Source organism: Pseudopodoces humilis, chromosome 3 (assembly GCF_049639895.1).
Source record: "Pseudopodoces humilis isolate 2021_Gansu_Grassland_sample_001 chromosome 3, ASM4963989v1, whole genome shotgun sequence".
In the NCBI taxonomy this organism is placed as follows: Eukaryota; Metazoa; Chordata; class Aves; order Passeriformes; family Paridae; genus Pseudopodoces; species Pseudopodoces humilis.
Window position 1 is genome coordinate 73,816,671 of NC_142202.1, and position 27,551 is coordinate 73,844,221.

The following is a 27,551-nucleotide window of genomic DNA, read 5'->3' on the forward strand; positions in this document are numbered from 1 at the left end:
CACTACTGCTGTGTCTGGTGGGAGTTTCTGTTGAAAATTTACAAATACCCAAAGATACTAAGACATGCAAAGCCTGAAGCACTCGGAGTTGTAAATGAGATTGTATCCCTACATACTAACCCTGTTAATGCTCTTCCTCAGACGTTTATTACCAGTTGCTGCCAAACAGAAAATAATGGGCTAGGAAGATCTTGGTGTAACACAGAATAACTTGATTCTTTTTTATGGTTATGTAGTTTTAGGTGTTCCAAACAAATGTTGATGTAGCTACAAAAGGAAGCATTGGCTGCTTATGACTAAGTACTGACTTAGTTGATTAAATTGCCTTGCTTTGTTCATTTGTATGCTGAAGTTTGGTGGCTTTATCAATACAGCTAAGCAAGATGAATTATACATTTAACTAAATATTTCCAGTGGCTCTGAAATCCTCAATACAATCAGACTTTAATGATCTTCAGAAGGCATTGTTAGTCCTGGTGAGGCCTGGCATAACACAGCCAGCAGTGGGTTTCTGTTGTCCCCTTGATCCCTTGATACTTGAGTATCTGCAGTTTGACTGTTCTGAACAAACTACCCAACACATGTGTTGGAGAAATAATAACTTTATTTGTCCTGTCATCATGAGTTTAAACTGTCATAAACTACATCATACAAAAAAAGTAAACGTTATCTGCACTTAGGTTCTCTTCACATACATTCACCAAAACCATAACCCAAAGTAAAGGTTGAAAGGTTGAGCAAATTTAATGTCCTCTGTTCGTGTTGTAGTCTTTGGGTATAATTTAAACCAAGCAGTTGATATGCATGGATATTTGAAGGTGAATGTCCATTTACACAAGAAGCCAGTAGTGAGCTTTATTATGGAAGTGGAATGCATGCAGTTTGCTAAAGCCTACAAACCATCCTGAAGCCTTGATGGGGTAAGGGCTGGGGCTGTCATCTTCATTTCTTTTCTGGAGGTTCATGTTTTACCCAGTCGTCAAAGCCACCAGCATACTGCTGAACTCTGGAAATATGCAGAAAATGCCTTTCTTAAGAAAAGTCCTGCTTAATATTGTCTATTAAGAGGACACAGCAAAAGAAAAAAGAAATCAAAAGTAAAAAATAGACACCCAAAACCCCACAAACAAAAAGCCCTACAAAAAACAGATTAAAAAAAAAAAAAACCCAGAGAAATTCTCTGCAACCATATACACTTGTATCTAGCTTCAATGAGCCAGATAGACATTCCTTTAATACTATCTGCTTCCATGGAGTGAGTTCTGTAACTCTTTTCTTCCAAATGACAATGCTGGAGTTCAAACATCAAGCAAGAAATAGCAGCTGGATCAATTAAACAGTTGCCAGTTCTTTTTTAAAAGAATGTGAGAACAGATTCTCAGAAGTGAGAGATTTACAGTCTGTTTATTATGTCTAATACTTCAGCTGTCACCAAATAAACTAAGCACACTGATCTTTACTTCCTTGCAAACCTACATGCTCTATAGGTCTGAAATCACCCTGAGCAAAACTAAACTCAGTAAAACAAAAATCCACTGTGAAAACCAATATCGACTCCTTCGGTTAGGCAGCATGAAAAACAGGTAATGGAGGAAATTCTTCACTTTAAAACAAGAACATACTTCCATACTTTGACTACAATTATTATGAATGTTCCATTTCCTGAATTGCAGTTCAGTGAAAACACAAGCAAGTAACCAGTGTCTTAAATTTTATCTGCAGTCTTCAAGACAGCGAGGTACCTTCCAAAGATAGGTTTAACAATTCTGCAAACCAAATGCTGCATTTCACTGTATCATCATCTCATTGTTTTGTTAGCTATTGCCTTCACTGCTTTACTCCTGGCAAATAATCCAAAGCTTTACAGGAAGTGAAGGCATACTTTGTCAACAGTGAACTCTATGGGGAGAACTGCAATTCAACAAAGGGTGTGGCTTCTTAAACTATTTAAGATTGTACTGCTACCAAAGCAAGCAGTTCTCCACCTTTCCAATCTTCCTGCAACTCAAGACTAGTACTTATGAAGCTGTATAAGGAAGGAGAATCTCAGCAAGGGCCCCCTAAGAGGCAGAGGACCCTTCAGTGGCAGCGTGGTCATGCAGCAGCTTGTCACCTGTGGCACATGTGCAGAGCTGCAGAGGGGTTGTTTCAGAGGGTGGTATACCTCACTTTTACCACTTCAAGGTTCAGTGGAGACAAGAGGAGGTGTCTAACTCAATTACCAATTGTTTTGTTCATATTCCGCATGTAAATTTTTACCCTTGACCCCAAGGTGAGTACGTGTTCTGCTTCATGACAGAAAGTGTCATTAATCCCATTCTTAAAGTCATACCTGCTGAAACCCAAGGACATGGCAAAACCAAGTGCTTGTTTACTTCTTGTTCCTGCCAAACAGGAGAAAACCACAGGGTCTGACTTGGATGGCATTTTTTGATTATACTGCTCCTTGAACTCCGTTGGGTCCATTTGTAGAGCTTCCATTAATTCGCCCACTGGGAAATACAGGAAACAAGCTATTGTTTATTCTCCATCCACAGACAGGTTTACATTGCAAGACTTCTAATTGCTCTGGAGGAAAAGTTCAGCCTTATTACATGCCAGCACCTTTCTAGCACTGTTCCTCTTTGCTCAGTCACCACTTGACCACTGCAGCCAGGAGGAACACGGAACGCCTGCACATAGCGGCGTTGACAACTTACGCGGTATGTTGATGGACTCCGGGATTTTTCCAAACCTGTCGATCTCCCACCTCTCCCGCACGTCAACGTGAAGGACGTTTGCCTTCTTCAGGTCTTTGAGCTCCTGGTAGGAGAGGTTCTGCTCCGCGGCGGCGCAGAGGCTGCGGCAGGTGCGGCCTGGCGGAGAGGCACAGCCGGTCAGCCCGGCCGCGGGACTCGCTCGGGGCGGGCAGCGCCGCCCAACGCAGCCACACGGGGCTGTCCCCGGGCGCCGGCCACGCTCCCCCCCGGCCCAGGACAGACCCATCCCCTCCCCTGCTCACCGGGCGCTGCCGCCCGGCTCCAGCCGCCGCCCGCCGCCCGCAGGACCCGCGCCGCCCGCCACCAGCCCCCCAGCCCCATGGCGGCCCGCCCGGCGATGGCGGCCGCCCAGCCAGGCCCGGCCCCGCCGGCGGGGAGGAGACACCGCCTTCTCTCTCCACAGGGGCGGGGGCGCGGAGTCTCGGTCGCTCCCCGGCACAGGGGAGCCGCCTGGCACCTGCCGGCAGCCAGGTCACACAGACTGCGCCTCCGCTTTCAGTACAGCCAGCATTTACCCTGCGTAAATTCTACGAGCCAACCCAAACCGTTGAGACGCCTGAAAGTACCAGAGGCTGGGACATGAAAGAGATGAAGAATTTTGATGCCAAATCCAATTTAAACATCTAAACCTCTAAATGCTATGCCAAGGAGAAAAGGTGATTTTAGCACTGGCTTGCACCACTTTCACCACTGTTACTGTCCCCTTACAGCCACAGGAGATGTGGTCCAGTCACATCTCCTTTCTGGTGACCAATGAGCAGATGCAAGGGAATGGTATGAAGCTGCATCACAGGAGGTCTAGGTTAGATATTAGGAAAACCTTCACCCAGAGGGTGTTCAGGAACAGCCTCCTCAAGAAAGTGGTCATGGCCCCAGACCTACCAGACTTCAAGAGGCATTTGGACAATACTCTGAGGCACATGGTGTATAATTCTTGTGGCTGTACTGTGCACAGTCAGGAGCTGGACTTCAACTTTGTATGTCCCCTCCAGCTGACAATATTCTAGGATTTGATGATCCCTGGTTTCAGTTTTGAACATTTTAGTTTTAGTTCTGAAAGCTGTCAGTCTTCCAGCCACAAGGACTAATGGCCAAGACATACGTGAGTGGAGAAATGAGGATTCTTCTGTTCCACACATTTTAGATCAGTACTCCGTATTTACTGAATACATTTGTAGATATGTTACATACCAGCAATTCTAGTTTTTAAAAGCAGGCATGCTGGATCTTTTCATAAAATATGCATTTTGAGGAGTAGGTTGTTGAATCTTTACTAATGAGAGTTTTCCTTCTCAAAATGAGAACACAGTATTTCTTGGTACTGTAAAGTGTGACAAATTGAACTTGGCACATATAACTGGTTCACTAGCTGCCCTTCTGCCAGCCTCTCCATATGGCCTCCTTGACAGGCATTTGCAAATTGTCTGTCTGAAGCAGTATATTATATATGAATTGAGGTTTAATGCATTTCCTACAAGGTAAGGATAGAATGCACAACTTCTAGAAATGATCTTTTGAAGTATCATTTACTGTATATTTTATCTGTAATAATATAATGACCACACTTAAATCTCCACTTATTGCATATATCACCATAAGGACCATAAAGCATTGAACATGAAGCACCAGAACACTTGTCGTATGAAATGCATATTCACAGGAAGAAGCATTTTTATGGTTTTGATTTGACCCTGGGCCATACTATGTACAAAAAGAGAGAACACACTAGCTTGTTTGCTGAAATAGGAAGCATTCACTGGCTATCTCGTGAAAGACTGAGACAATTTGAGGTCAGAACAGATCAAGCTTAGCAAACTCCCACAGCTTGGTGAAAAGGTGGGAAGCAGCATATACAATTCGCCTTTTGTCTTAATGGATGCACTCAGTCAACTCCTCAGCAGCTTCCTTCATTTCACCTCTTGGGACTCTCTTTATTTCACCTCTTCTTGACTTTCCAGTTCTATACAACCTCCCACACTCAAACCCAGTGACACCCAACGCTCCTCCCTCGACTGCTGGAAACCCTTCACTCTGCCTGTCCTCAGTGGGGATATGCACATTTGACGCTGTTTTCCTTCCAGTCCTCCCCACGGTGGCTGCCTCGAAAATCCACGCAGGGCCCATACCCTGTTGCACAACCTCTGGGTACGACTGTCCACAGCGCTGGCAAACCTCTTCTTAGCGCGCTGCCCACGGGCACATACCCAGCGCAGCATCTTCAGCTCTTTCAGCAAAATTCAGAAGTGGAGGTCACCCCACCATTTGTCCTGAGTTTCCAGGGTACCTCGCAGCCAGACCTGTCGCTACCTGTTGCCTCTCAGTGGGCTCCGGAGCGCTCCCGGCCGGCCCCGCTTCCCCACCGCTCTTCCCACCTGGGGGACGCGTTGTGCCCTGGAGCCAGCAACAACCTTGCTGCCGCTCGTGTGGCTCTCCCGGGCTCCGCACGGAGCCGCCCGGGCTGGGGCTGGGGCTGGGGCGGGGAGCGGCGCGGCGAGGCCGTGGGCGGAGCGGAGCGGAGCTTCCTCCGCCGCTTCCTGCCGCCGCCGCGCCCGCCCGCCGCCGCCCGCCGCTCCGTGAGTGCGGGGCGCGGGGAGGGGGCGGGCGGCACGGCGCGGGGGCGCCGGGCCCGTCCTGCGGAGCCGGGGGGGTGTCGCGGAGCCGCGGCCGCGGCCGCAAGGTCGGCCCGGGCCGAGGCGATGGGCCCCGCCGTGGTGGCGGCCGGGCCCGCGGCCTGCGGAGCCGCGTCCCGGGGGGCCGGGCGGGCGCGGGACGCGGGCTGAGGGCGGTGGGAGGGGGCCCTGCCCCGCCGCGGCCCCCGCCCGGGCCGGCCGCTCCTCCCTGCTGCCGGCGGCGCCTGCGGCAGCGCTGTCCGGCGCTTCTCCCGCCGGGCTGGTGGCCAAGTGCGGCTCGTCTTCGGTCGCCGGCGACGAGCTGCTGTCGTGGGTGGCGACCGCCCGCTGTCGGTGTGGAGCGGTTAACCCTGCCGGGACATGAGAACGGCAGCGCCGGGCCGCCTCCGTGGGCCGCGGCGCGTCTCTCGGTGTGTTAGAGTGAGGACAGTCGGCAGCAGCGGCTGTGGCCGGGTTGAACATAAGGCCCGGTGACTTGGCGTAGGGAGCGGGGCGGCGGTGGGCGGCCCGCTGCCCGCGCTGCGTGTGCCGGCCTGCAGCTGCCGCGGCCTCCGCTGTGCTGTGCGGCGGGCCCGGTGCTAGGTGACAGCCCGGTGCTGGTCCTCGCCGTTAGGCTGAGACGTGCTATTCTAGACCCAGAGCTGCAACTCTCCACGTTTTATTTGTTATTGGAATTCTCTGATTTTATTCCTGGTTTGTTTGGGGTTTTTTTCCTTCTCCCTTTCTTTTGCTGTCATGTCCTTTACTTTAGGACTTTGTCCTGCCCTTGCTATAGCTGTGTTGCTACTTACACTATTAAACAGGATATACACAACAGCATATTAAACATAGGGACAGTAGAATGAAGACATCAATATGGCAGTAGCTGCAGGTGTAGCTCTGTATTCTAGTTGCATGTCATTGTTAACTACAAGTATTTCCCAATTCCATTAAATAATCCTCTCATACAAGCATAAAGAACAGACTTGTATTTAAGGGATTCTTTCTGCTGTCGTTTTCTAGCTATTAAAACAGAAACATAGTAACGGCATGAACATGTGCAAGCTTGAAGCAGATTATGCCTTTGTGAAATTGTTCTCATGTTTACTACACTTGTAAATATTTTGTCATATTTCTTCATGAAATATTGAAGAACTGGTGCTCTGTTGCTTTATTTCTGTGAGATTCATAGAACTGCAGCTAGTGTCTCAGAGGTTCTGTTTTGAGCATCAGTTGTAGATCAAGGACAGGTTGTTCCATTTCAGACATGCCATCAAAGCAAACTGGGGCAGTTTGTGTGGAGGAAGGAAATGGAATTAAATTTTTCTTTCTTGATGGCAAGACTTAGACTTTCAAAGAGCTCAAACTAGTAGTGACTTACTGTTTTATCTGTTCTACCTTCACTGATTAACCAACTCCCACAACACCCTTCCAGAATAGATGGGAAGTTATGGACAGCCATTGTCTTCCATGTTCTCCAAATCAGCCCTTAAGGCAGAGGTACAGCAGGAGTCTTAGCTTAAAGTATTGTCTTGTGTGGGTTTGAGCCTTCTGTCTCACACACATGCTGCAACCACAGTTTCTTTTTTATTTCTTTGAATTCACAGAATTAGCATTTCTCCAAAGTTCATCCTTTGCTCATATTGCCCTTTATTTTCTGTTACAAAATCTTGGACTGCTTTTTCCATGCTTCTTGGCCATGGTTTTCCTGGCAAGGTACCATGAATTCACTGGTTACTTTCCAGCTGTTTCAGTTCTTATGCCCTCAGATTTTCTGTGGTAATGGTACAGTAACTTTGGTGTTTGTATCATGGGAGAGCACAGTCTCTCATCTGACTGCCTTTTCGCATACAAAGTTTTTGCTTGCAAACCAACATCATTAATTGTATGGTTCTTTTTATGGTACTTAGGCATTTTGCTTTTTAAAGGATGAATTTTCTAGAAAGACCTGTGTTGGACTATGCATGCATCCACCCAGGTGTTTTTTCCCTTTTGATATGTTATAAAAAAGCCCCAAACATTTAATGTGGGATAGAGAACATAAACAAAAGTTGCAGTTTGCTTTATGGGGCTAGATATTGCCAGGCATATCTGAAATTTTCCATAAAACTTTGCTATAAGATACTAGCAAAAAATATGTCATCAAAGTATTACTCTTTTAACCCACTCAATGTTTAATATACTCTAGTCATAAACCCACTTACAGAGTCTTTTCATTTTTGTTTCTGGCTTCTGTTCATTCTTAGAAGAAAGTTTTCTGTAGCAGGGGATTTTAGAAGGAAATCTGAGGGGGATTGTGGAGGATATGAACATGAAAGTTGATAGAACATACTTAACATGGGCAGCTGGCTAAAGTGGATTACTGAAAGTGAGAGATACTATGAGATTTTTACTGTCACTTGGAAAGTTGTATCTAGCGGTCCAAAGCTTCTACCTCGCTCCTTTCTCAGAAAGTACATCAGTGTCTCATCCTTTTCAGGACTGTTAATACAAAGTCAGGATTGGCGTTTGAGCTCTAGTGACAGTGTAGGATGTGTGATGTGCCTTTGGGCTAGGAAATCTTGGAAATGATGCTTTCAGAATTTCAGATGACATTTTCCAGGGGAGGAAGCTTTGCTGCCACTACCAGTCAGCAATTCTGGTCCTTTTACTGCTCTCGCAGGCAGTGGGCACTTGTTTTCCACAAAGGTTTTGGTGCCTGTCAGAGTGCTGAGCCTCCTGGCCTGCTGATGGGTGACACTGCCCAGCTGCTGACCATGATGGATGTGGAGCCTGTTTTGATTGGGTGACACTTGGGCTAGTGGCGAGCAAGGCAAAATGCCACAGGTAATGCTTGCAACAGACGTCCAAAATATATCAACTTGCGGCTTACATCAAAACATGTAGCAGTTCTGCAGAGGATCTGGCATTACTGTTCCACACAGGGACCTTTCACAGATGTGTTTTGAATATCTTTGGGCTTAATCTGCACATCTGTGCTGTTCCTTCACACCTTTGGGGCAGGGCTGCAGTTGACAGCTGGACAGTTCTGTTAAGTCACATGAAAATGCTAATTTTTCCCAGTATTCAGTGTTTGCTCTGGCCTTTCAGTGAGACACAGGTTTTTCTTTGCATTAGCAATGTGAAATGATACAATTTTAAATTGAAAGTAGTGACACAGCTGAAATTTCGGCTACCTCAGATGAACTGAGGCATTGAGGTAAATGTATTCACCCCAGCTTCTTTGAATTCAGATGCTCACTGATGAAATAATTAACAATACTGGTTTCACAGCTAATGGATAGTCCTACTGGGAGAGTATTACCCATATCCAAAATAATACCTGGAGATTATCTGTAGACTGACTTGGCTACATTTCATAGGGTCAGTATGCTTAGATAGGCTAGTGGGTTTTGTATAATTCTTATTTTGTTTGCATTCCAGTAGTGCAACTGTAATCCTCCTAGTTAATCAAGAATCAGAAAAATTGTAATAGGTATTACACAGATAAGAACAAAAATGTGGCACTTGTCTGAAAGAGCTCACACCCTAATTGTAAGAGGAGGGGAAAAGTGGATATAGGCAGATGGAAGCAGTGATATGATATTAATCAGTGCAGCAGGTTATTTCTCTAACATACTGGTGTTCTGGTCTTTGTTTCTTACAAGCATCGTGGTGAAGGTACAGCATGGGAAGACTCACTAAGGTGACATATTTCAACATTTAGTAAGTGAACTGTAGACATTCTAGGAGGAGGGACTCATCTTCCAAGTGAGAAGTGCAGGATGGTAAGGTGGGAAAAGGTTTTAGGAAGTGGAGACAGTAAAGACAGTTTGCTTCTCCAACTCTCTTGCATAAAGATGTTTTGAAGAGGAATAACCTGATTGGTCGATTTTCAACCTGATAGTTTGGTTTGGTTTCCCAAGGAAAAGTGATTTTTAGTTCATACTAGTCTTGTACTAGCCTTGTAACTTTTATTTGTCTTAGCTCTAGTGAATTACTGTAAAATGATTTTTTTTTTAAAATAGCAGTTATTTATTTTAGGAATTCATTCAACTCTTGCCGGTATCTAAATATATACTTTAAGAAGAGGGTCAATTTCTAAATATAGAAACATTAATGCTGTTAAATATAGACTATTTCAAGCATATCTTACATTTAAAATAGTCTAGGCACACCATAGATTTAACATAACAATTTCAGCACATTGATTTTTGGCACTCTTTCAAATCTGAAGCTTTTAAAATTAGATAGGCAATCGTTTTGCTGCTTGTCTTAGTTTAGGGCAAATTAGGAAGGAAAACTCCAAATGGGGATTTCCCCAGGGAAATGCCCCTCCCCACTAACTGGTCCGGGAAAAGAAAAAATTCCTTAGAGAGAAGTGGAAAAAGCTGTTTATTTAACAGAAATTGAGTAATATTAAATAATAAAACCTCTTGCTGTTCGATGGGATGGCAAGTCTAGGAAGAAAAGTCCTTTTCATGTGGTGTAGCTCGGCTCGCTCAGGTTCTTATCAGTCCCTCCGGCGCTGGAAAGTGCGGAGGCCCAGGCCCCGGTGGGCCACAGGCGTGAGCTCCCGGGGTTTGGCTGGGTGTTCAGTCCAGAGCAGGCTTGCACAGATCCAAGAAAATTGGGAAAAAAAACCAAACAAAGGTCCAGGGAACTCCTCTGCCTCAGCTAGCTAAAACTAACTAAAAGCCAGAGAGAAGCTCTGTCCCGCTGTCTGTCCGTGCTGCAGACACCACAGTCCAGGAGCAGGATGAGTGGGAGTGATGTTTTTCCTTAACACAAACTGTGCGCTTCTTCTTCCCCCTCTCTTGCTCTCAAAGCCAGTCTTAAAGGTGCAGAACTTAATATATAACATAAACCAGACGATTGGGGATACCAGTATCATAAAGTCACCCCAGGACATTGCTTTTGAAGTGGTTTGTTCTTTATAGAATGGTGGAAATGAGCAGTTGAGTGAGGAGGTTTTGATCTTAATCAGCTTTTTGTAGGAAGATTGACATAAGGAGTCTTTTAAGAAGTAAAAAGTCAACTGAGAATAGCTAGTGATGGTGATGATTACACTTCAGACTCCTGTATGCTGAGCTCAAAGAATATGAACATGTTTGGCAAGAATTAGTTCTTAGTTTTGTATGAAATTATTTTTTAAAAGGAAAAGGTTTACGTTTTTCTAATCTAACTTTTTGTATTTTCTGGTTTTTTTCCCAACGAAACAGCATAATTTCTATTTAAGATTTTTACTGTGTGCCAAGTAGAGATGAGGGTAGAGCTGACATACTCTCTAAACTCAGTTTTTTTCTACCACAAAAATCAGTGTCTTTTTATTTGTCAGATTCATTAGTCAAATATCATGTGCACCATGACTTGATTTTATGTGTACAAAATTAAAAACTTAAATGTATTTGTTTTTCCATCACAAAAGACAACTTCAAGCAAAGATTTGTGGTGACCTCTTTCTGCATAGGAAGAGGAGGATATCTGTCCCCTTTAGGATACTCCATAGTTGGTGGCTCTAGACAGAAAATTTTCATTGGACATATTGAAAAAATATGAGAATGGGTTGGAAAGAGTTAAATCATGGGAATACTTCCCTGGTTTTTAATCTTCAGTGTGTCAAGTTAATTTTGTCTGAATTGTTCTTTTCTCTTTTGCCTGCTTGTTCTGAATGGCTTGTGCCTATGGCAAACAATAAGCTTTTGGGTTTTTTTTCTTAGCTATATTTTATGCTTTCTTGAGTCTGTTTGTTCAGGATTTTCATTCCAATAAAATCTCAAATCTTTTATTTCCCATAAATGGAAATATTTCTGAGAAGTTATATCTGAAGCACCCTAAGTTTCTTCCTCATTTAACTCAAATAAATTCCTGGCATAAACATTTTGATTTTGAAATTATTTGATTCATGTTTTTATTAAATGGGATCTTTAATTTGTAATGTTTTTGGTCCCTGAATGTACTGGAAAAGGGCAGGCAGTTCTCCATATATGCCCGCACCGTAGATTATGTGGAATAGCTTGTTGCTCTTACCCTCCCATCACACTCCTGTGCTTTTCAAAATCAGGCACAAACCCTGGCTGTCTAAGTCCTTGGTATGCTCTGTTTTTTCCAAGAGCTCACAGGTCAGTAAACATTGTCTGATGGATATCCCTCTATGTATGTGTCCATGAAAAGTAATTAATCTAATGGTCCGTGTTGTCTTTTCCTCTGCCTGCTCTTAGTGAAAGGAGACTGAAAAGTGTCTGGGCTGTGCAGTGTGAATGCCAGTGTTCATTTCTAATGCCATGTTGATTAGGTTGGGTTAGAAGTGCTGTGCTTTCAGTCATTGTGGGTATCAGCTGACACTGTTTTTTTACCGTGTCCCAAGGGTCCCTAGGATATGGGTCCAGCCATGGGCTGTGTTTGCCCTGATTCAGGTTGTGTCAACTGTTCTAAGGACCACAGGGTTTCACAGGTGGGAAACACTTGTATTTCAGCTGGTTGGGCCCACAATTATTTATGGGAGCTCTCTAAATGTACTGATACAAAGATGACTTTCATTGGGGTGAAGTCTGTGGTTTGGACAGTCTTACATAATCTGTCCAAAGAGATCAAAATTGTTATGCAGAAAAGACCTCATAGATTGTTTATGTCAATGTTGAATCACCTAAACACAACTATGTTCCTTTAGGGAGGACATTTTTGCTGTCTTTGCTATTGACTCTTGACATAATTTAGTGCAAGGTCTTGTGTTTTCTCACAACAGCTCTATAGGCCCCACTGTTTGATGAATGTCTGAATGAATCTTGTGCTCAGTTAACCAACAGTGTGACAAGTGGCAATGGGTAATTTCACATGAAACTTGGGTATATATGAGAACCTGCCAAGGCAAAACTTGAAGTTGTTTGAGCCTCCTCATGTTCTAGGGATGCCAGGTTGCATGGCTGTTGATGAACATTAGGTGTGCTAACATCTGTTGATAATATATAATCAAGAGCTGGAATATTTAGATCTTTCTTACTGTATGAACAGGAATTGGGAACCCATGAAATCAGCAAAGCTGAATTCAGTGTCACTGTTCACTTGCATGTCTAAGATTTATAACCTTAAGTATATGAAAATTTGAAACCTGTCATTTAGGAACATCATGGTATTTATTATACTATAAGCTAATTTCTGTGTAAATGTAGCATTTTGCAAAATAATGCACTGTGTTTTAAAGGATTGAGGAGACGTGAAGCTGTTGATGCAATGAAGCAGCGAGTAAAAATTTCTTTCATACTCTACAAAAATTTGACTTGTCCAAAGCACATCTCTAATGGGTAGGTTCATGCAGAAAACCTCTCGGACTAACAGTGTGTAGGGATGTAGGGCAGATGCAGGGACATCTATCCAAATGTGTAGGAACCTGGAACAGGAGCTCACTGGTACAGATTGCCTGCTTTGCTTCAGGGAAGGCTGTTCAGATACCAGTGGTGGTGGTTCTCTAATATCAATATTGATGACTGTTCTGCTGATTGGCTTAGTGGATAAGTATGGAGAGGGAATATTGAATTCAGTGTACTGATTGATTCGTGTGTCTCTCAGAGCTTCAGTACTACAAAGGTCTAAATGCATATACAGAAAAGATTAAAAAATCTTAAGTAGACAAACTTGATAAACTTTGGCAAACTTAACTAGCTGATCTGTAGTAGGAATATACCTTTTGCTATTCCCAAATGTGGTGCATTTTAGAGGTTTCCCATACCTAAATGCAGTAGCACAGCTGAAAACCAGTTGAAAACGAAGCTGAAAATCTTTGTTTCTGGTGGCTCAGGTGATGTTACTAGCCTGTTTTTGGTACACAACAAGACATCATTTTATTTTTGAACAGAATGGCCCATATGTTTTCAGTGTATGAGTATTTGACTATTTTATATTCATATGCTTTGTATGTGAAAACAGAAATCTGTTTTTATGAACCACACCATTAAAAGACAAACTGTATATTAAGCCCCAGCAGCTGTCTGTGTGATGCACAACTACAGTCATTCAGTGGATTCACATTTGGATTTTGATTAAATGACTGGTGTGCTGAAATGTCTAAGGATTTTTTTTTTGAAGTTTACTGTCAATATCTGTGCTTTAAATTCTCATAGGACTCCTTGATTAGTGACAAATTACCTGTGAGAGACTTCATCTCTATGGATTCTCCAATGTTTACTAGAGGAGTCAACTTGCACTCCTGTCTGTCATCCCTTGTAGGATAGAACACTAATCAGATTTGGAAGACTTATTTTTTTAAAGTGTTTGAAATTGCTCAAAAACCTTTAGGGAATGTGCCAAAGGTAGATAATGACTGAAACCTTTCATAAGGGGTATATGTTAAGGAAGAGAAACATTTATTTTGATTAAGTTTTTCTGGTGTGTTGTAGTTGTGATAACTTACTTTGCAATAACAAAAATAATCTTAATACCTCAAATATTTAACACCACTGCCTAGAAGTGAGTGTGCATGTGTCCCCTTTTCCTACAGCTACAATTCATAGTGTCCTGTAGTGTAACTGGTGTTGCAACATTTTTCTAAGTCTTCATTCCTGACACATTCATACTCCTTGTTACACAATAGCTGACATTAGACCAAGCCTAAAACTGTGCTTGTGATGCTCGAATGTGTGATTCCGTCTTGTGCTTTTAGAGTTTGAACTTTCTATATTCAGTAAAACACTTCAATAAACCATAGAGTAACCTCTGTTTGCCTTTCCTAGTAAGCAACAGATGCGGGTGAAAGATCCATCAAGAACCAACCCTGAGAAGCCAAAGAGAAGCAAAAGGCCTAACAGGCCACAGGATGAGGACTCTTCAGATGATATTTCAGGTAAGTACATAGGGCGATGTTTGTCCTGAGGTTGGAGGCTAATAACTTCCATGTTGACTGATGAACCACAAATCATTGGTACCATGAAATACTTTCCTTGCTTGAATTTATAACAGAAATATCCCCAGTCAAGTGTGTATGACATGATCAGTTGTTACACTGCATGACTTCCCTGAAGGGCTGGAGAGTTGGTTCTCTCTTCAAAGCGGAACGGTCCTTTCCTCTCCATGTGAGGTCAAGCACACGTGGCAGGAGGCTGCATGGCTGAACAGGGAGCTTCCAGCTGAGCTCAGGGGGAAAAAGGAATGGCAGAGAGGGTGGAGGCAGGTTTGGACTGCCCTGGCAGAGGTCTGGAGTGTTCAGGATTAGGGATTAGATAAAGCAACTTCAGTTAGAATTGGATCTGGTTTTAAAGAGTAAGATGAGCCTGTATGGATACACTGGCAGTAAAATGAAGACTAGGGTGAATGCAAGCCTGCTGCATGAGGGGGTGGGGGTTCTAGGGACACAGGATGTGGGAGAAAGCTGGGGAACTCAATTCTTCATTTGCTTCCATCCTCACATGTGAGCTCTGCATTTGATCCTCCCTGGCTCCTGACCTTAATGGCAGACTTTGAGATATAGACATTGTCCAGAGTAGAAGATTGAAAACTGTTAACCAGACTGGACATGCACAAGTCCATGGGGTCAGATGTAGTGCATCTGAAGGTGCTGAGAAAACTGGTTGATGTCATTGTGAGGCTGTGCTCTGCCATCTCTTCATGGCAACAAATTGAGGAGAGCAGTTGATTTGTAAGAGGATAGGTCTGCCATTCAGAGTGACTTAGACTGGCTGGAGAAATGGGCAGGCAGAAACTTCTCAGTGTTCAACAATGGCAAGTGAAGAATTTGGCACCTGGGCATAACCACATGCCATTACAGGGTGGGAATTAAAGCAGCTTTGCAGAAAAGGTCCTGGGGGTCCTAATGCACACACTGGATAAAACCAAGATGTGCTGTTTATGCCTACTGTAGGCAGGACTGTATTAAGGAGAGTGCAAGGCGGGCAGGTGATTCTTTCCATCTTTTCAGCACTTGTGGGATTTCATTGGGAGAACTGTGCCCAGTTGTGGGCTCCCTCTTACAAGAAAGGCTGTCTTGTCAGTGAGGCTAGTGGTTCATCCCCCTCCACATTTTTGAGGAGATTGAGAACATGATGTGGGAAGAGGGGCTGAAGGGAATGTCTTTATTTAGCCAAAGGAGTGAAAATATAATTTCTTTCATTGACTGCCTGTTGGTAGTTACAGAGAAGGCAGAACCAGGTTCTTGTAGGAGGTCTACAATGAGAGGATTAAAAGCAACAGACCAAATTTGGAAATGGGAATGGAAATGGAAAATTTGACTAGGTGTGAGGAAATTTATTTTATATTCACTCTGAGGGTGGTCAGACAGAAACCTGATTTTCTAGTGAGTTGGTGAGCCCTCAGCTCAACACTTAAGCGGAAAAAAGCTATGAGCATACAGATCTAAATTAGTATTTGGCATTGCTTTAAGTGAGGGCTTGGACAAGATGGCCTTCAGAGATTACTTCAAACCTAGGTTATTCTGTGATATAGTGGAATTTGTGAACAAAAATATGACAGAGAAGGATGGTTGATATTCACATTCAGAATGAGCAGTTGTAGTAGGGATGCATTGGTATTTGAAAATCTTTCTTTATGGGTTGAAAAGAGGTCAATGGCCTGTGTTGTTATATGCAAAAATAGATTAATCTATTATTTCATTGTCAAAAAACCAGGAAATTAGATTTCTACAAAAGTAATCCTTGTACTTTTGTACAAAGTAGTTTATCTGGTTTTAAGAGGTGGCATTTATTGACTTGAAAAGAATTTCCATTATGGAAAGACTGAAAAAGATTCCTTCATAAAATTCAGTACGTGGGGAGCAGCTGGCTGATCTTTCCTGCTCTAATGCTTTGCTGTTTTTTTTCCTAATGCTGAATTCATTGAAGACTATGGTCTTTCAGTATACATGTGCTCTCTTTCATGGCTATTATTTTTGATGGATGAAAGCAAGTATGTGTTATTTTCTGTAGGGTTAACCTGCCAGCACGTGAGCCAAGCAGTGGACGTGCACCATGTGAAGAGAGCGGTGGCTCAGAGCGTGTGGTCAATCTGTGCAGAATGCCTGAAGGAGAGGCGGATGAGCGATGGTGAGCCTGTGGCGCCTTCAGACATCTGGCTGTGTCTCAAATGTGGCTCTCAGGTAAGCATGTGCACTCAGTTTGCAGAGGTGGCGTTCCTAAAGGATACCACTGTTGTGGATCCTTGTGTTTGGCATCTCATTACCTCCAGAGGAACAGTGTGACGTAAGTGCTTAGTTCCGAGAGTCCTTGCTTCAGCTTCCTCACAAAGTGGGATGTGACCTTACGTTCCTATCTTGTTTTTGGCAGTGTTTAGGGTTAGCTTTGTGTGTCACAGTGTGGTGTGGCCTCAGAATTAGTGATGGTCCTGCCTTTTCTCTGTTCTTATCTGCATGCTCTTGCCACTTACAGACGATTGTCTATGGGAATTGTGTGGCTGCGAAATGCATCGGTTCAGCTGGCTCCTCTGGCAGAAGTTCCCATAGATAGGAATGAATGAAAAACCAAACATGTATACTGCTGAATGAGCTTGTGCTGTGAACACTCAATTCCTAGATTTGATTGAAACCAGAAAGGGAGAAAGGACTGCTGGAGTGAGAATGCTGCTCCTGTGGCAACTAGCCATTAGTTTGGATCAGTTATAATGTCAAATCATGGCCTCAGAGTTTAAAATGGCAGGTCCTGATCCCAAGGGCTTTCAAAGATTTCTGTCCTGGGAGTGATGGAAAGAAAAAATTCAGTTTATGGGCAGTGTGAGGCTTGGTTCAGCAAGTAATTTCCTGAACAGAGTATTTCACAGTTTGCTTGGGATTTCAGTAGGTTTTACTATAGAAAACTACTTTGAGTAGGTTTTACTATAGAAGCCATCTCCTACCAGTATAATATGAACATATTTGGTTTTGCAAAGAAACATGCTGTTCACAGGGTTCAGAAGATAGTTAACTAGATCTGAGGAGGACTCATACATCTTGTTTGAAAAAATTTCCATTAAGGAGAGCTTTTAAAAGGAGTTAGTTCTGTATGCTTCTTCATGATCATGCTGTTAACGGTTTCTAAAACTCATGCCTATTCAGAGATTCAGTAGTGAATCTAAGTCCCACTCTGTTCACACTTGAACAATTGCAGATGCTTTCTCTCAAAATTGCTGTAGGTAAATGGTGGGTTCTGAGCAGCTTTGTAGTACAAAGCACTTTATGTACTTTTTTCATTCACCGTCTGGAATGCCTTTGACATTCTTGAGCAGTGAGGGCTACCTGTGCTGTCCCCTTCCTTGATATTCTGTGGACCAAATATGCTATGTAGTTGTTTCATTCACAATTACTAGAGCATTCTTGCTTTTGTGAATGGTATAATTTTTTGTCTGTAGAACAAACTTAATAAATCTCTATACTGTTAAGTGATTTTTCCAAGTAGAAAAGATGAGAATGTTAAATCCTCTCAATCCTTACAATTGCTAAATAAGTAGGACAGAATAGCTTCTTGTCTAGTTTTGAAAAATGGAGTTTTTGTAGTTTTTTTACTAATGATGTGGTCTTTTCCTGCTTCCTTCCCCCCCCTTACTGGGTCGATGTGTCCATTTTTAGGGATGTAGTAAGAATTCGGAAGGCCAGCATTCTCTGAAACACTTCCAAACTGCACGCACAGAACCTCATTGCATCGTTATCAACCTCAGCACATGGATCATATGGTAAGAGTCAGTATGCAGGTGTTTGTGTGTGCCTTTACATAAGGACTTAACTTAAAGCATTGTCTTCTCAGGATAAAGGATGATGCTGACAGATAAAATTAATGCTTTCTATAGAAGAAAGGTAGGCTTTCTGGAGGCAGTATGTGTTTGTCCTTTGTATTTTCTGAAATTATTTAAATCTGTATGGACCACAGTGAATTGGGACTGATCTATAGAAAAGCATAGATGAGGTGAAGGAATTAAATTCTGTTCCATTTTTTAGTGTGAAAAATTGAAACTGAGAGCTTAAGTAATTTGTGTAAGGCTGTTTGGGAGGTTTGCTAGAGCTGGGATGTGCATGCAGAAAGCCCTGAATTCCAGTTTGTTTCTTCTTTTGTTTAGGTGTTATGAATGTGATGAAGAGCTGTCAACGCATTGCAACAAAAAGGTTCTGGCTCAGATAGTTGATTTCCTTCAAAAACATGGTGCCAGGGCTGAACCAAGTAAGTTTGCACAAATAGTTTTGTCTGAAGACACCTGTAATGTACTGTCTCTAAAAATAAGCATTTCAGATTTTGAGTCATGTTAAAAATGCAAATGAAAAATTGTGTACAATGTGACCATGATGTAATTTATAATTGGAAATCTACTTGGGGAAGTAATGCCTGTCAAAACATAGTGTCACTTTTTTTCTCCAGTATGATTATATTTTTAAAATATTTTGGGCACTGTAGGACAGTTTTTCGAAATTCTGTCTCTAACAAAGAAAGCTTACCATAGAGGAGCTGTTACCTCAAATAAGATAAGGTCATATAAATGAATAAATTAATGCATAAAAATATATTGAAGCATACACTATACATTCACTATAAATGAATTTAATTTTCTTGGCATGGATGTATCACAGCTTAAATTTTTCTGATTTAAACTTGTTCTCCACAGTTAGCTAGATTTGTTTAAGTGGATTGTCTAGTACTCTGCTGTTGGATGTCTTGTCCATTTTTGCTATTTGTTTTTAATTGGTAGAATGGTAATTTCTATTAAAATATAATAGTATTAAATTATTTTCTTTTATTAGGAGCATACTATGCCTTCTCAATATATGTGATAGTTGATGGAACTTTGTATGTGTGGCCCTCGCTGTCTACTCTTGATAATGTTGATGTTCATCCCTGCTGTAACACATGTGGCAGCATTTTGGCTTGTGACTTAAGAGAGTGCATTGAATTCCACATTTGCTTCTCAAACACACATTGAGTAAGCTTTTAAAACAATTGGTTGCATCTTTTAACAGAGATAATCAACCATTTTGAAGCAAGAAAGGAGAATAGTTGCCTTATAGAATTGCACTAAGTATTCTTCTAGCTGCATGTGTAGCTGGTAAATCCTACCAGTTTTAAGAGATGTTACATATTTCTTGAGGGGAAAAAATGACGGGCTGCTTAAAAATACAAAATTTTGTTCTAGTCACAGGTTGTATATTCAATTTTTAATTTTAATAAATTGATATATTGCTACCTTTTGCATCTTTTTTTCTTGGAGCAGTGAAAATACAGCGTGCGATTTCACTTCTGTTCACAACTTTAGTTTCAAATTTATGTGTAATTAATGAATATTGCAGCTTTCTTGCAGATGAAAATGATGTGGTGGTTTTATTTCAGTTAATGTAATGAAAACCATTTTATTCCATTATTGTACTGCTGGCTAAGACTTTCTTTGTGATACAACTCTGTGCCTTATGGTTTAAACTCCTAATTTGTGAAACTTCAGAACATCTAAAGCTTTCAGATTAAGAAGTTTAGAAGTTTTCTGTGAAATGTCTTAAATTAAGCAGCTAAAATTCCAAACTAACTCAGGAAAACTAAGTGTATTTATAGCAGAGCAGGGCAGCATATGTTTCTGCTGTATATTCGTGTTTAATCTTGATAGTCTATTTTGAAAATGCTTGCATTTCACGTAAATGTTTGCTGATATAACTGGAAACTTCACTGTAACTGGAACCAAAATGGTATTTTTTTTTTGTTTAGGGCTTAGGCATAGCCTTGCAGGTGCCTGCCTTGGCAGCAAGAGGTCTGAGCGTGCCAGGGTCACTCCTGCAGGGCAGTCACGTCTCCTACTACATTCTGGGAAGGGGTTGAGGCTCAAGTGCAGGCTTGGATTCATGCATAAAGCATGTGTGTGTGTACTTCCAGTGATGTTTTAAAGGTGAAAGTCTGTGACCCTCTCCACTCTGTGTTGAGCAGTTTGGATTGCGTTCCTGAAAGCTCTGGGAATGTTGGCCCAAAGATGATTTGTTGGGTTTTCCTGAGTGGCGAGGAAAAGGCAGAAAAGCTCTTTGCCTGGGACTGTCTGTTGCTTTAGGCCAGGCTCCTTGCTGGAAGAGGCTGGAAAATAGCCATGCTGTCTGGTGCACAGGACAGGAAACTCCTGACCAGAATTGGCACTCTTGGTTCATTTTGATAAATGACAGACTTGGTACTTCCCCTACAGAAATATATCTAAAGGTTTTTTTTTTCTTTTCTTTAAATTAGATTACTTTTAGGGATTCTGAAAAAATAAAATCTGAAATTGAAATGTAATTCATGCTTTTGTCCAAAACACAAAAGGACATGATGTATTACTGTGAAAATTAAATCTACTTTTGTTTTGGTTTAATTTCTTTTACTGTAACATTTTATTTCATGTTCCACTGATATTTTCAGTGTAACTGTCATTCTTTAAATTATTAGGTGGTGTAGACTTACAAAATTTATTTTGTATATTCACACCTTAAAAACATAAGCTAATTTTAAAATAATGAAAAATAACTTGTGAGAAGTAGTGTAAAACTAACAATAAATTCATATTTCTCACTTAAAAATCAATCTTGTACTTTTTTTCCCCATTGCTTTTCAATTTCTTTCTAAAAAAGTAGTCAAAGTGAAGACAGCTCTCATAGCAGAATGTGGCATTGTAACAAGAATTCATTTTATGTCTGTATTTCTTTTTGTTGTAACAACTGGTTGGCATGGTGCATCATTAAAATTCAAATAGCATTGTGTAGAAATTTCTGTAGAAATGCAGTATCAACATGGATTAAGTAGCAAATGAGGGCTGCTAGGATTTTTTTTTTTCATTTCTCAAAAGTGCAGGATTCATTTAAAGATAAAATAATCAGTTGAAACATGTGAGAGAGGGTTATATAGATTTCCTAATTAATGCATCTTGCAAAATAAACAAAAGCAAAATGCTTGTCATTTGGTACTAATGTGGTGGAATAGTGTGGCAGCAGGATCCTTGCTTTTCATTTGGTCCCTCATAAAGATTCAACTTCACTTCAGCTGTAAAAATGTGCAAATTACATTACTACTACATGACTGACTTTTGTAATTACATTAAGCGATTGAGATAAATCCCAGTGCTGGGTTCCCAAAAGAATGCTTGCAGCTGTGTGATTTTCACATCTGATCCTATGGTTTGTTGTACCCAGCAATGCCTGCTCTTTTCTTTTTTTTCCCCCCTTTTTTTTAGAGGAGTCTGTTTGGTTAAGAGGTCATGTTGGGCACAAGCTGGAAGAAGAAAGCAAGATTGCTTTCTAGGGTGTACCACCCAGAAATTTGTTTTGTGGAGAAGGTTAGCAGGCTGTGATGATTTCCACAGAAAGGCAGGTGCAGTATTGTCCGTGTGGCACACTTGTGAGCTTCACATGGACATAATGCACATGTAGTACACAGGAACCATGCTGAGACATTGCAATCTGTGTGTCTGCTCATTTACTGGAGAAAACAAATTGTTTTGCAGTCTTAAAAGTGAATCTTATGCATATTTTCTTCTACAAAAGCCAGATTATATGTTGGTGGAAGCATATGATTGCATACTTTTTCTAGAGCAGTTAATTAAATTGGTTTGTGTGGCAATAGAGTGGGAAGGAAGAAGATATATTCTTGAATTTTGAAGTTAAATTTATTGTTGGGAGGGGCAAGCAGAGGAATGAGGTTTTGCTAGTAAGTTCAGCTGCCCAGATTTGCCAATAAGTGAAAATTAGAAACTTGATTTTTTTTTGATGGCTGAAACAGATGTATAAAAATAGATATAATTTTACAGTACATGTGAGAGTTGCAGACTCATATGGAAAAACAGGTAGTGTGCCAAATAACTTTACAGATTTGAATTCTGCTGTGGCTATTAGTAATTGACAAAGGATCATATTGAAAAAAATGGTATTCTTTCTTAAGTGACTTCTACATGTAGTTTGGAGTCATAGAAGACCATTCTATCTACTTAAAATTAACTAGCAAAATAAAACAGATTATGTTGATTCTCTGAATATGAAATACACTTTAGCAAAACAACATTTCTGTTATTGGTCAGAAATTTTCTTTCATATTTGCTTACTTGCTAGTAAGCTCCTTGTAAAGGAATGAAAACTGAGTCATTGACAAAAATTTTTTTTAGGCATTCTGTCATATTTAACCACGAATTCTTACCTTTCCTGTCCATGTACTTATTTACTTGTGAGGTGTAGCTAACACAAATCATCTGAGAATAGAGGATGAAAAGCAGTCCTTGAATAGGTTGCTCTGCCACGCTGTGCAGATGTCTTTTCTAGTTTATAACATCGTGGCAAGACTCATAAAATATAATTTCAGTTTATAATCTCTGATTTGGTAGCAAATTAACATTGCTAGAGAAATTGGGCTTTTAAAATATAAAGGTAGTGATCATTTCAGAAGAAAACCAGGCTGTTTTTCTTAACGTTGGATTCTCATTATTGTACAGTGTTGAAAAAAAAATCTAAATTTTTTAGATAAAAAAGGAGTGCCAGACAATTTAGTAGCATTTTGTAGTACAGCATGATGAGAACTTGTTAAAAGAAAGTCTATTAACCTTGCTTTTACTGTGAAGACCTTCATCTGAAGTACCAGAGTTGTATTCAATAGAAAAGGCTTGACCTTGGAATAAAAGTATGTATTCCTGGAACCATTATTTTTAATTAAAAAAAAAGTTGCATTGAAAAGATGAGCAAAAGTGCTTACTCCCCTGGCTGAAAAAAAAATTGATGATGAATTTATCTTCTTGCTTGCATACCATCTGCAGCCCCAGGCACAGCTCAGTTTCAGCAAAGGTGGTACAGAAGTCCATGTGCACTGCAAATGTTTAAAATGCTGGCAAAATAAATTGATAGGGAACCCACAGTGAGTTTCCTTTTGCAGGCAGATGTGTCAGCACCGTGTGTGTTTGTACTCCTGGTGCAGTAAGTGGCTCTGCTTTGTGGAATGAATTGTTGTCTGTGCTAATGTTTGGCTTAGGAACCTCAGTCACTGCCCGTGAGGCTGGTGCTGAGCGGGTGTGGGACAAAGCAGTGTTCCCTGGCTGCAGAGAGCTTATGGGACAGGAGCGCAGGTGAGTGGAGCAGGCACAAGGAAAGTTGAAGAAAAGGGTGCTTTGGAAGCAAGAGCTGTAACAGAGGAGCAGCTTCTAGCCTTCCTGGGGGAGAGCAGGGTGATGTTGGGAAGCTTTGCTAAGCGTGAGGCTGTGTCTGTGTGTACAGAGGCAGCTGTCTGAGAGTTGGAGGTGGATGTCATGGTGGGAGCAGAGGCGGGCACTGACCTGGTGCCTCTGGAGAGGTGGTCAGTAGGGTGTGATGGTCTGGATGGAGCTAGGCAATGGGCTTTGGCAGAGTGCTCAAGAAGAGTGTCCCTGCAGCCAGATACACTTTGTCAAAGGAAGAGAAAGTTCTGATGATCAAGGCACAACTTAGGTGAGAATTTTCCTTGTATAGTTGCATCAGAAAGGTCACCTCTGCAGCAAAACAGCAGAAAGAATCTGATAGAGGGGCATAGTCTGAATGTGAGTCCCAGGCACAGTGGGATGCTTTGTCCCTGCTGTGGACAGACTGGCCTGCCTAGAGCTGAAGTCCATACTACCTGAAAAAGGCAGAGAGCTTAAGGGTCACCATGTCAATTCTCTAAGAGATGGGTTAACTAACAACAGAAGTCTGTCTGAATTTAATTACTACTGTGCTTTTCACCTGTCTGTCTCTCTTTAATGTTAACAAGGTCCTTCATAACAAATATTACTGCATGTGGACGAATGACTTGGACTACTTCTTTTATTCTGTTAGGCCAGGAGCTGAAGGTCCTTGTGGGCAGTAGCAGATGACAGCCATTTTGATGGAATCCTTCAGCTGGGATCCTTGTGTATATGCTGGCTTAAAAGTCACTTTTCATACCCAAAAGCACGCCTGTTAAATTACAGGTTTGCAAGATTGAGTCGGCAAGGGTCCATGAAACAGTTGTTCAGTGCAAATTCACTTTAAAAAATTACATATTAGCTTTTTGATTAGTAACATGCTTGTAGCCTTGGGTTAATCTTGCAGGAGGACCCTCCAGCCCCAATCTGTAGAAGTATTAGCTATCACAGTCATTACCAGCATGTTCTATTAAGACTGACCAAGTCTTCACATGTCAAGTAAACATTCAGCTTCAGGCCTGTCTGTCATTTATCACTGAGCTGGGGACATTGAGCAGAGCTAAATTAAAAACCACTGTGCCTCCTCTGGCTCTGTGTATGTACTTAAAAATATATGTGTTATAAGCAAGGCAGCAGATAATGTTTGTAATGGCAAAGCAGCACTTTTCTGTCAGGACTTTTTCACAGATACAAAAAAACATTAAAATGTCACGTGGATTGTGTTTTTAAAATTATTAAAAAATCAAGAGGCAGTAATTAAAACCTGAAGGAAAGGAAGTTCCTAACTTTGATACCAACATCCAGGCATTTTTCCTATTTCTTATTATTTCTTATCCCGATATTAATTATCCAGCTTTGTGGCAATCGGATGTCTGGTTCTCATTTATTGTGTTTTTTAATTGCATATTCATCCAGCTCTTATCACAAAGCTGGATGCTTTGGCTTTGTTTTCCCTCCCTTAAATAATTTATATGTAAGGTTCAGCAAATGGAACCTTGCTACTTGTGTGAAGCTGCCATTTAACCATGAAGTGAAATGCTTTTATCGAGTTTGCCCTGCAGATATGGTCCGCTGTGGCAGTGCTGTCCATATTTGGTGGCTATGCAAGGAGAGCCAGGTGGTGCTGCAAAGCATAGCACAGTGAAGCGTGGACAGATCTAGGTTTGACATTTGTCATCCTGTACAGCTAAAGGGAAGAGAAAAATCTGCTTTTCCATATGCTTATGCTTTAATTTTTGCCTGCAGTTTTGTCCAGATGGCCCTGTGAACATTGTTTACTTTAAGATGCTGTCCCAGATGTTTTTGAATGCCGATGGATAAATGCAACGACTGTGGTAAACTAATACACAAATTATTTCCACAATTTTGGCTTTTTTTTCTATAATTTTTTTTTTCTCTTTTTAACCATCTCTTTTCCCCAGCACTACTCTGGATAGCCCTCTTCTCTGAGGGGAAAACATCTCCAGATATAATATTAAACTTCTGAGAGAGAGCAGGGCCTTTGAGTTGCAGATACTTGGAGCTCATTCCCATGCTGTGGTTGTTCTGGAGCTCTGTGCGTGGATGAGCCTCAGACACTGTAGCATCCCCCTTCTAAGCATGCCAGTTAAAAGGTGTTGCTTCATGTAGCCCTTAAAACAGTGCGTGTTTCAGGGTATGAGCAGCTTGCTTGTTGTTTGTTATGTTCAAAACCACTTTGTCTGCTTTTTCAAGGAGAACTCTGTCTTTTACTTTGCCCTTGTACTGTCTTAATTTTCCACCTGAGTGGAAAGGAGAGTAATTTAAAGCTGTGTAAGCACTGTTAACAAGAACATTTAAAAATGTTTTTAAACAGCAAAGCACCTCTAACTCTGTTTTGAAAAACTCTGATACAATTTGGAAGAACAGTTGTGCCTCGATGGCACTGTAGGGTGCAGGCAGACTGCATCAGAAGCTTGTTGCCAGATACAATAGATACTTTAATGACTTCTTTTTTATTTAATTATATTTTTTTTCATTTTCTAAGCAAGAAGGTATTTAGGAGTGTACATAAAAGAACCTTTTGGCATGAGAATTTCATTAACGTAAATAGGTCTGTTAGTTATTTCTCAAGAACACTTTAATGAGACTTCAATGTGAAACTCATTAGAACAAATACATGAATTCATATGTCAAGACAGAGATTGTAGCATCACAGTTCTTGGCATCTATTAAGTCCATAACTCGTTTACATTGACGTGCATTGTTAATCAATATTTAAGACACTGCAGATGTCAGTAATGTTCACATTTAGTCCTGCAAACATGACAATATGAAAGTTGCTAGTAGAATTCCAGGCTAAATATTGTTATCTCAAGTCTTTCCATTACCTCTAGGCTACAAGTTAATGACTGTCTAACTTTGCTGCCCCTCATCTATTTAAATAATAAGGGAAACAGGGAATTATGTGGATGTTATAGTATAGTTTTATCAATTTTTTGTTACTTGAAATTAAAACACTAGCATTGTATATATGTGGATTGCATTAGTAATTCCTCAGGCTGTGACAAAGGGAGGTGATTTGAGGAGCAAATGTAGGGATAATGAGTCCAGTTGGGCTGTTGACAAGGCAGTTGGAATGAAGCACTGTAGTTGATAAAGACTTGCAGGGTTCAGTGGTAACTTTGGGCTGCCTCCTTTCAAGTGCACAAAAAAGCAGCCTTTGGGTGGTGTTTCTGATGTGTCTAATGAACATATATCTCAGCTGTCTATTGTTAATTAACAAACTCATTTTAATTTATTATTGCTTGTGTAATTGTGGAAGTTACAGTCTCATAGGACAGTACGATTATTATGGAAGGTTTTATTGGATATATGTGGTTGTTGGGGGCATTTTTTTACCCCCCAGGGCTTTATCTGTTGATGCCTGTTTTTTTGGGTTTTTGGTGTTTTTAAGTCTGCATATAGCAGACTATTAGTATACAGTATAGAGTATTATCAAGGTATCTTCCATATATGTTAAAGTTAATGGACATAATTATGGAAGGACTTAATTGATTAAACTATGCAGTTATGTCATCGTATTAATCTATAATTTAATTATAGGTTCATCAAAAATCATACGTCTTCGTGAAGAAAATAGTGAAACAAGTGAAATACTGAAAGGAAAAAGCTCTGGTAATGGTGCATCAGTTCCAGTTAAAGGAATAAATAATTTAGGAAATACCTGCTTTTTTAATGCTGTCATGCAGGTAAGATGGAAATATCATACCACTTTCTCTTAACAGATTTCAGAAATAATAAATCTGTATAATCTATGGGCTTCTGAAAAGGTTTTGAGTATTACAAATCTTCATTCTGCTTTCTGAAAGTCCTTTTCAAATTATTTTTACTTCTTGCTAGCCAAGGAATCTTTCCTGTTATAATAAAAAAGAATTCCTGGATCAGTAGCATTTTGGACAGTAATGAAACAAGTGAAAATGCCAAGTGTTTTACACACTGCGTATGTGTGTGGGTTGTACTGTAGCATATGGTTTTATTTGAAGTTCAGCATTATCAGTCATGACTAATGCAGGGTACCTACCATACTGGTGATGTGAATAGTGGTATTGTGTGCATAAGGTAAATGTCTGCACTATTCATTGGGGTGATTTTAAACCCCTACAATGGA

At 41.1% G+C, this 27,551-nt stretch overlaps 2 protein-coding genes across 3 annotated transcripts in view; one reads left to right on the forward strand and one right to left on the reverse strand.

Moving 5' to 3' along the window:
* Nucleotides 1-586: 586 nt before the first annotated feature.
* Nucleotides 587-3,080, reverse strand: TSTD1 (thiosulfate sulfurtransferase like domain containing 1). The gene is made up of 4 exons (XM_005518228.2): nucleotides 3,002-3,080; nucleotides 2,700-2,855; nucleotides 2,333-2,492; nucleotides 587-1,006 (listed from the first exon to the last, which is right to left on the reverse strand). The coding sequence occupies exons 1-4, from the start codon at nucleotides 3,078-3,080 to the stop codon at nucleotides 943-945; spliced, it is 459 nt and encodes a 152-aa protein (XP_005518285.1). The 3' UTR covers nucleotides 587-942.
* Nucleotides 3,081-5,278: 2,198 nt separating this feature from the next.
* Nucleotides 5,279-27,551, forward strand: part of USP45 (ubiquitin specific peptidase 45) — a 49,811-nt gene continuing 27,538 nt past the window's right edge. Inside the window, exons 1-6 of one of the 2 annotated variants that reach the window (XM_005518227.3) lie at nucleotides 5,279-5,332; nucleotides 14,074-14,183; nucleotides 16,258-16,427; nucleotides 17,889-17,992; nucleotides 18,374-18,474; nucleotides 26,987-27,132. In XM_005518227.3, the coding sequence (XP_005518284.1) occupies nucleotides 14,084-14,183; nucleotides 16,258-16,427; nucleotides 17,889-17,992; nucleotides 18,374-18,474; nucleotides 26,987-27,132 (621 nt within the window). In that variant the 5' untranslated portion in view covers nucleotides 5,279-5,332; nucleotides 14,074-14,083. Of the gene's footprint in view, nucleotides 5,333-12,629; nucleotides 12,649-14,073; nucleotides 14,184-16,257; nucleotides 16,428-17,888; nucleotides 17,993-18,373; nucleotides 18,475-26,986; nucleotides 27,133-27,551 lie in introns of those variants that run through there. The other variant, XM_014263529.2, reaches the window with a different exon arrangement.

Excerpts from the sequence above, each read along its gene's own strand:
- TSTD1 (XM_005518228.2), bottom strand. The coding sequence starts at position 3,080 with ATGGGGCTGGGGGGCTGGTGGCGGGCGGCGCGGGTCCTGCGGGCGGCG. Across the intron at positions 2,856-3,001 it reads GAGCCGGGCGGCAGCGCCCG|GCCGCACCTGCCGCAGCCTC; the intron begins GTGAGCAGGGGA and ends CCTCTCCGCCAG. Across the intron at positions 2,493-2,699 it reads GGAGTCCATCAACATACCGC|TGGGCGAATTAATGGAAGCT; the intron begins GTAAGTTGTCAA and ends TGTATTTCCCAG.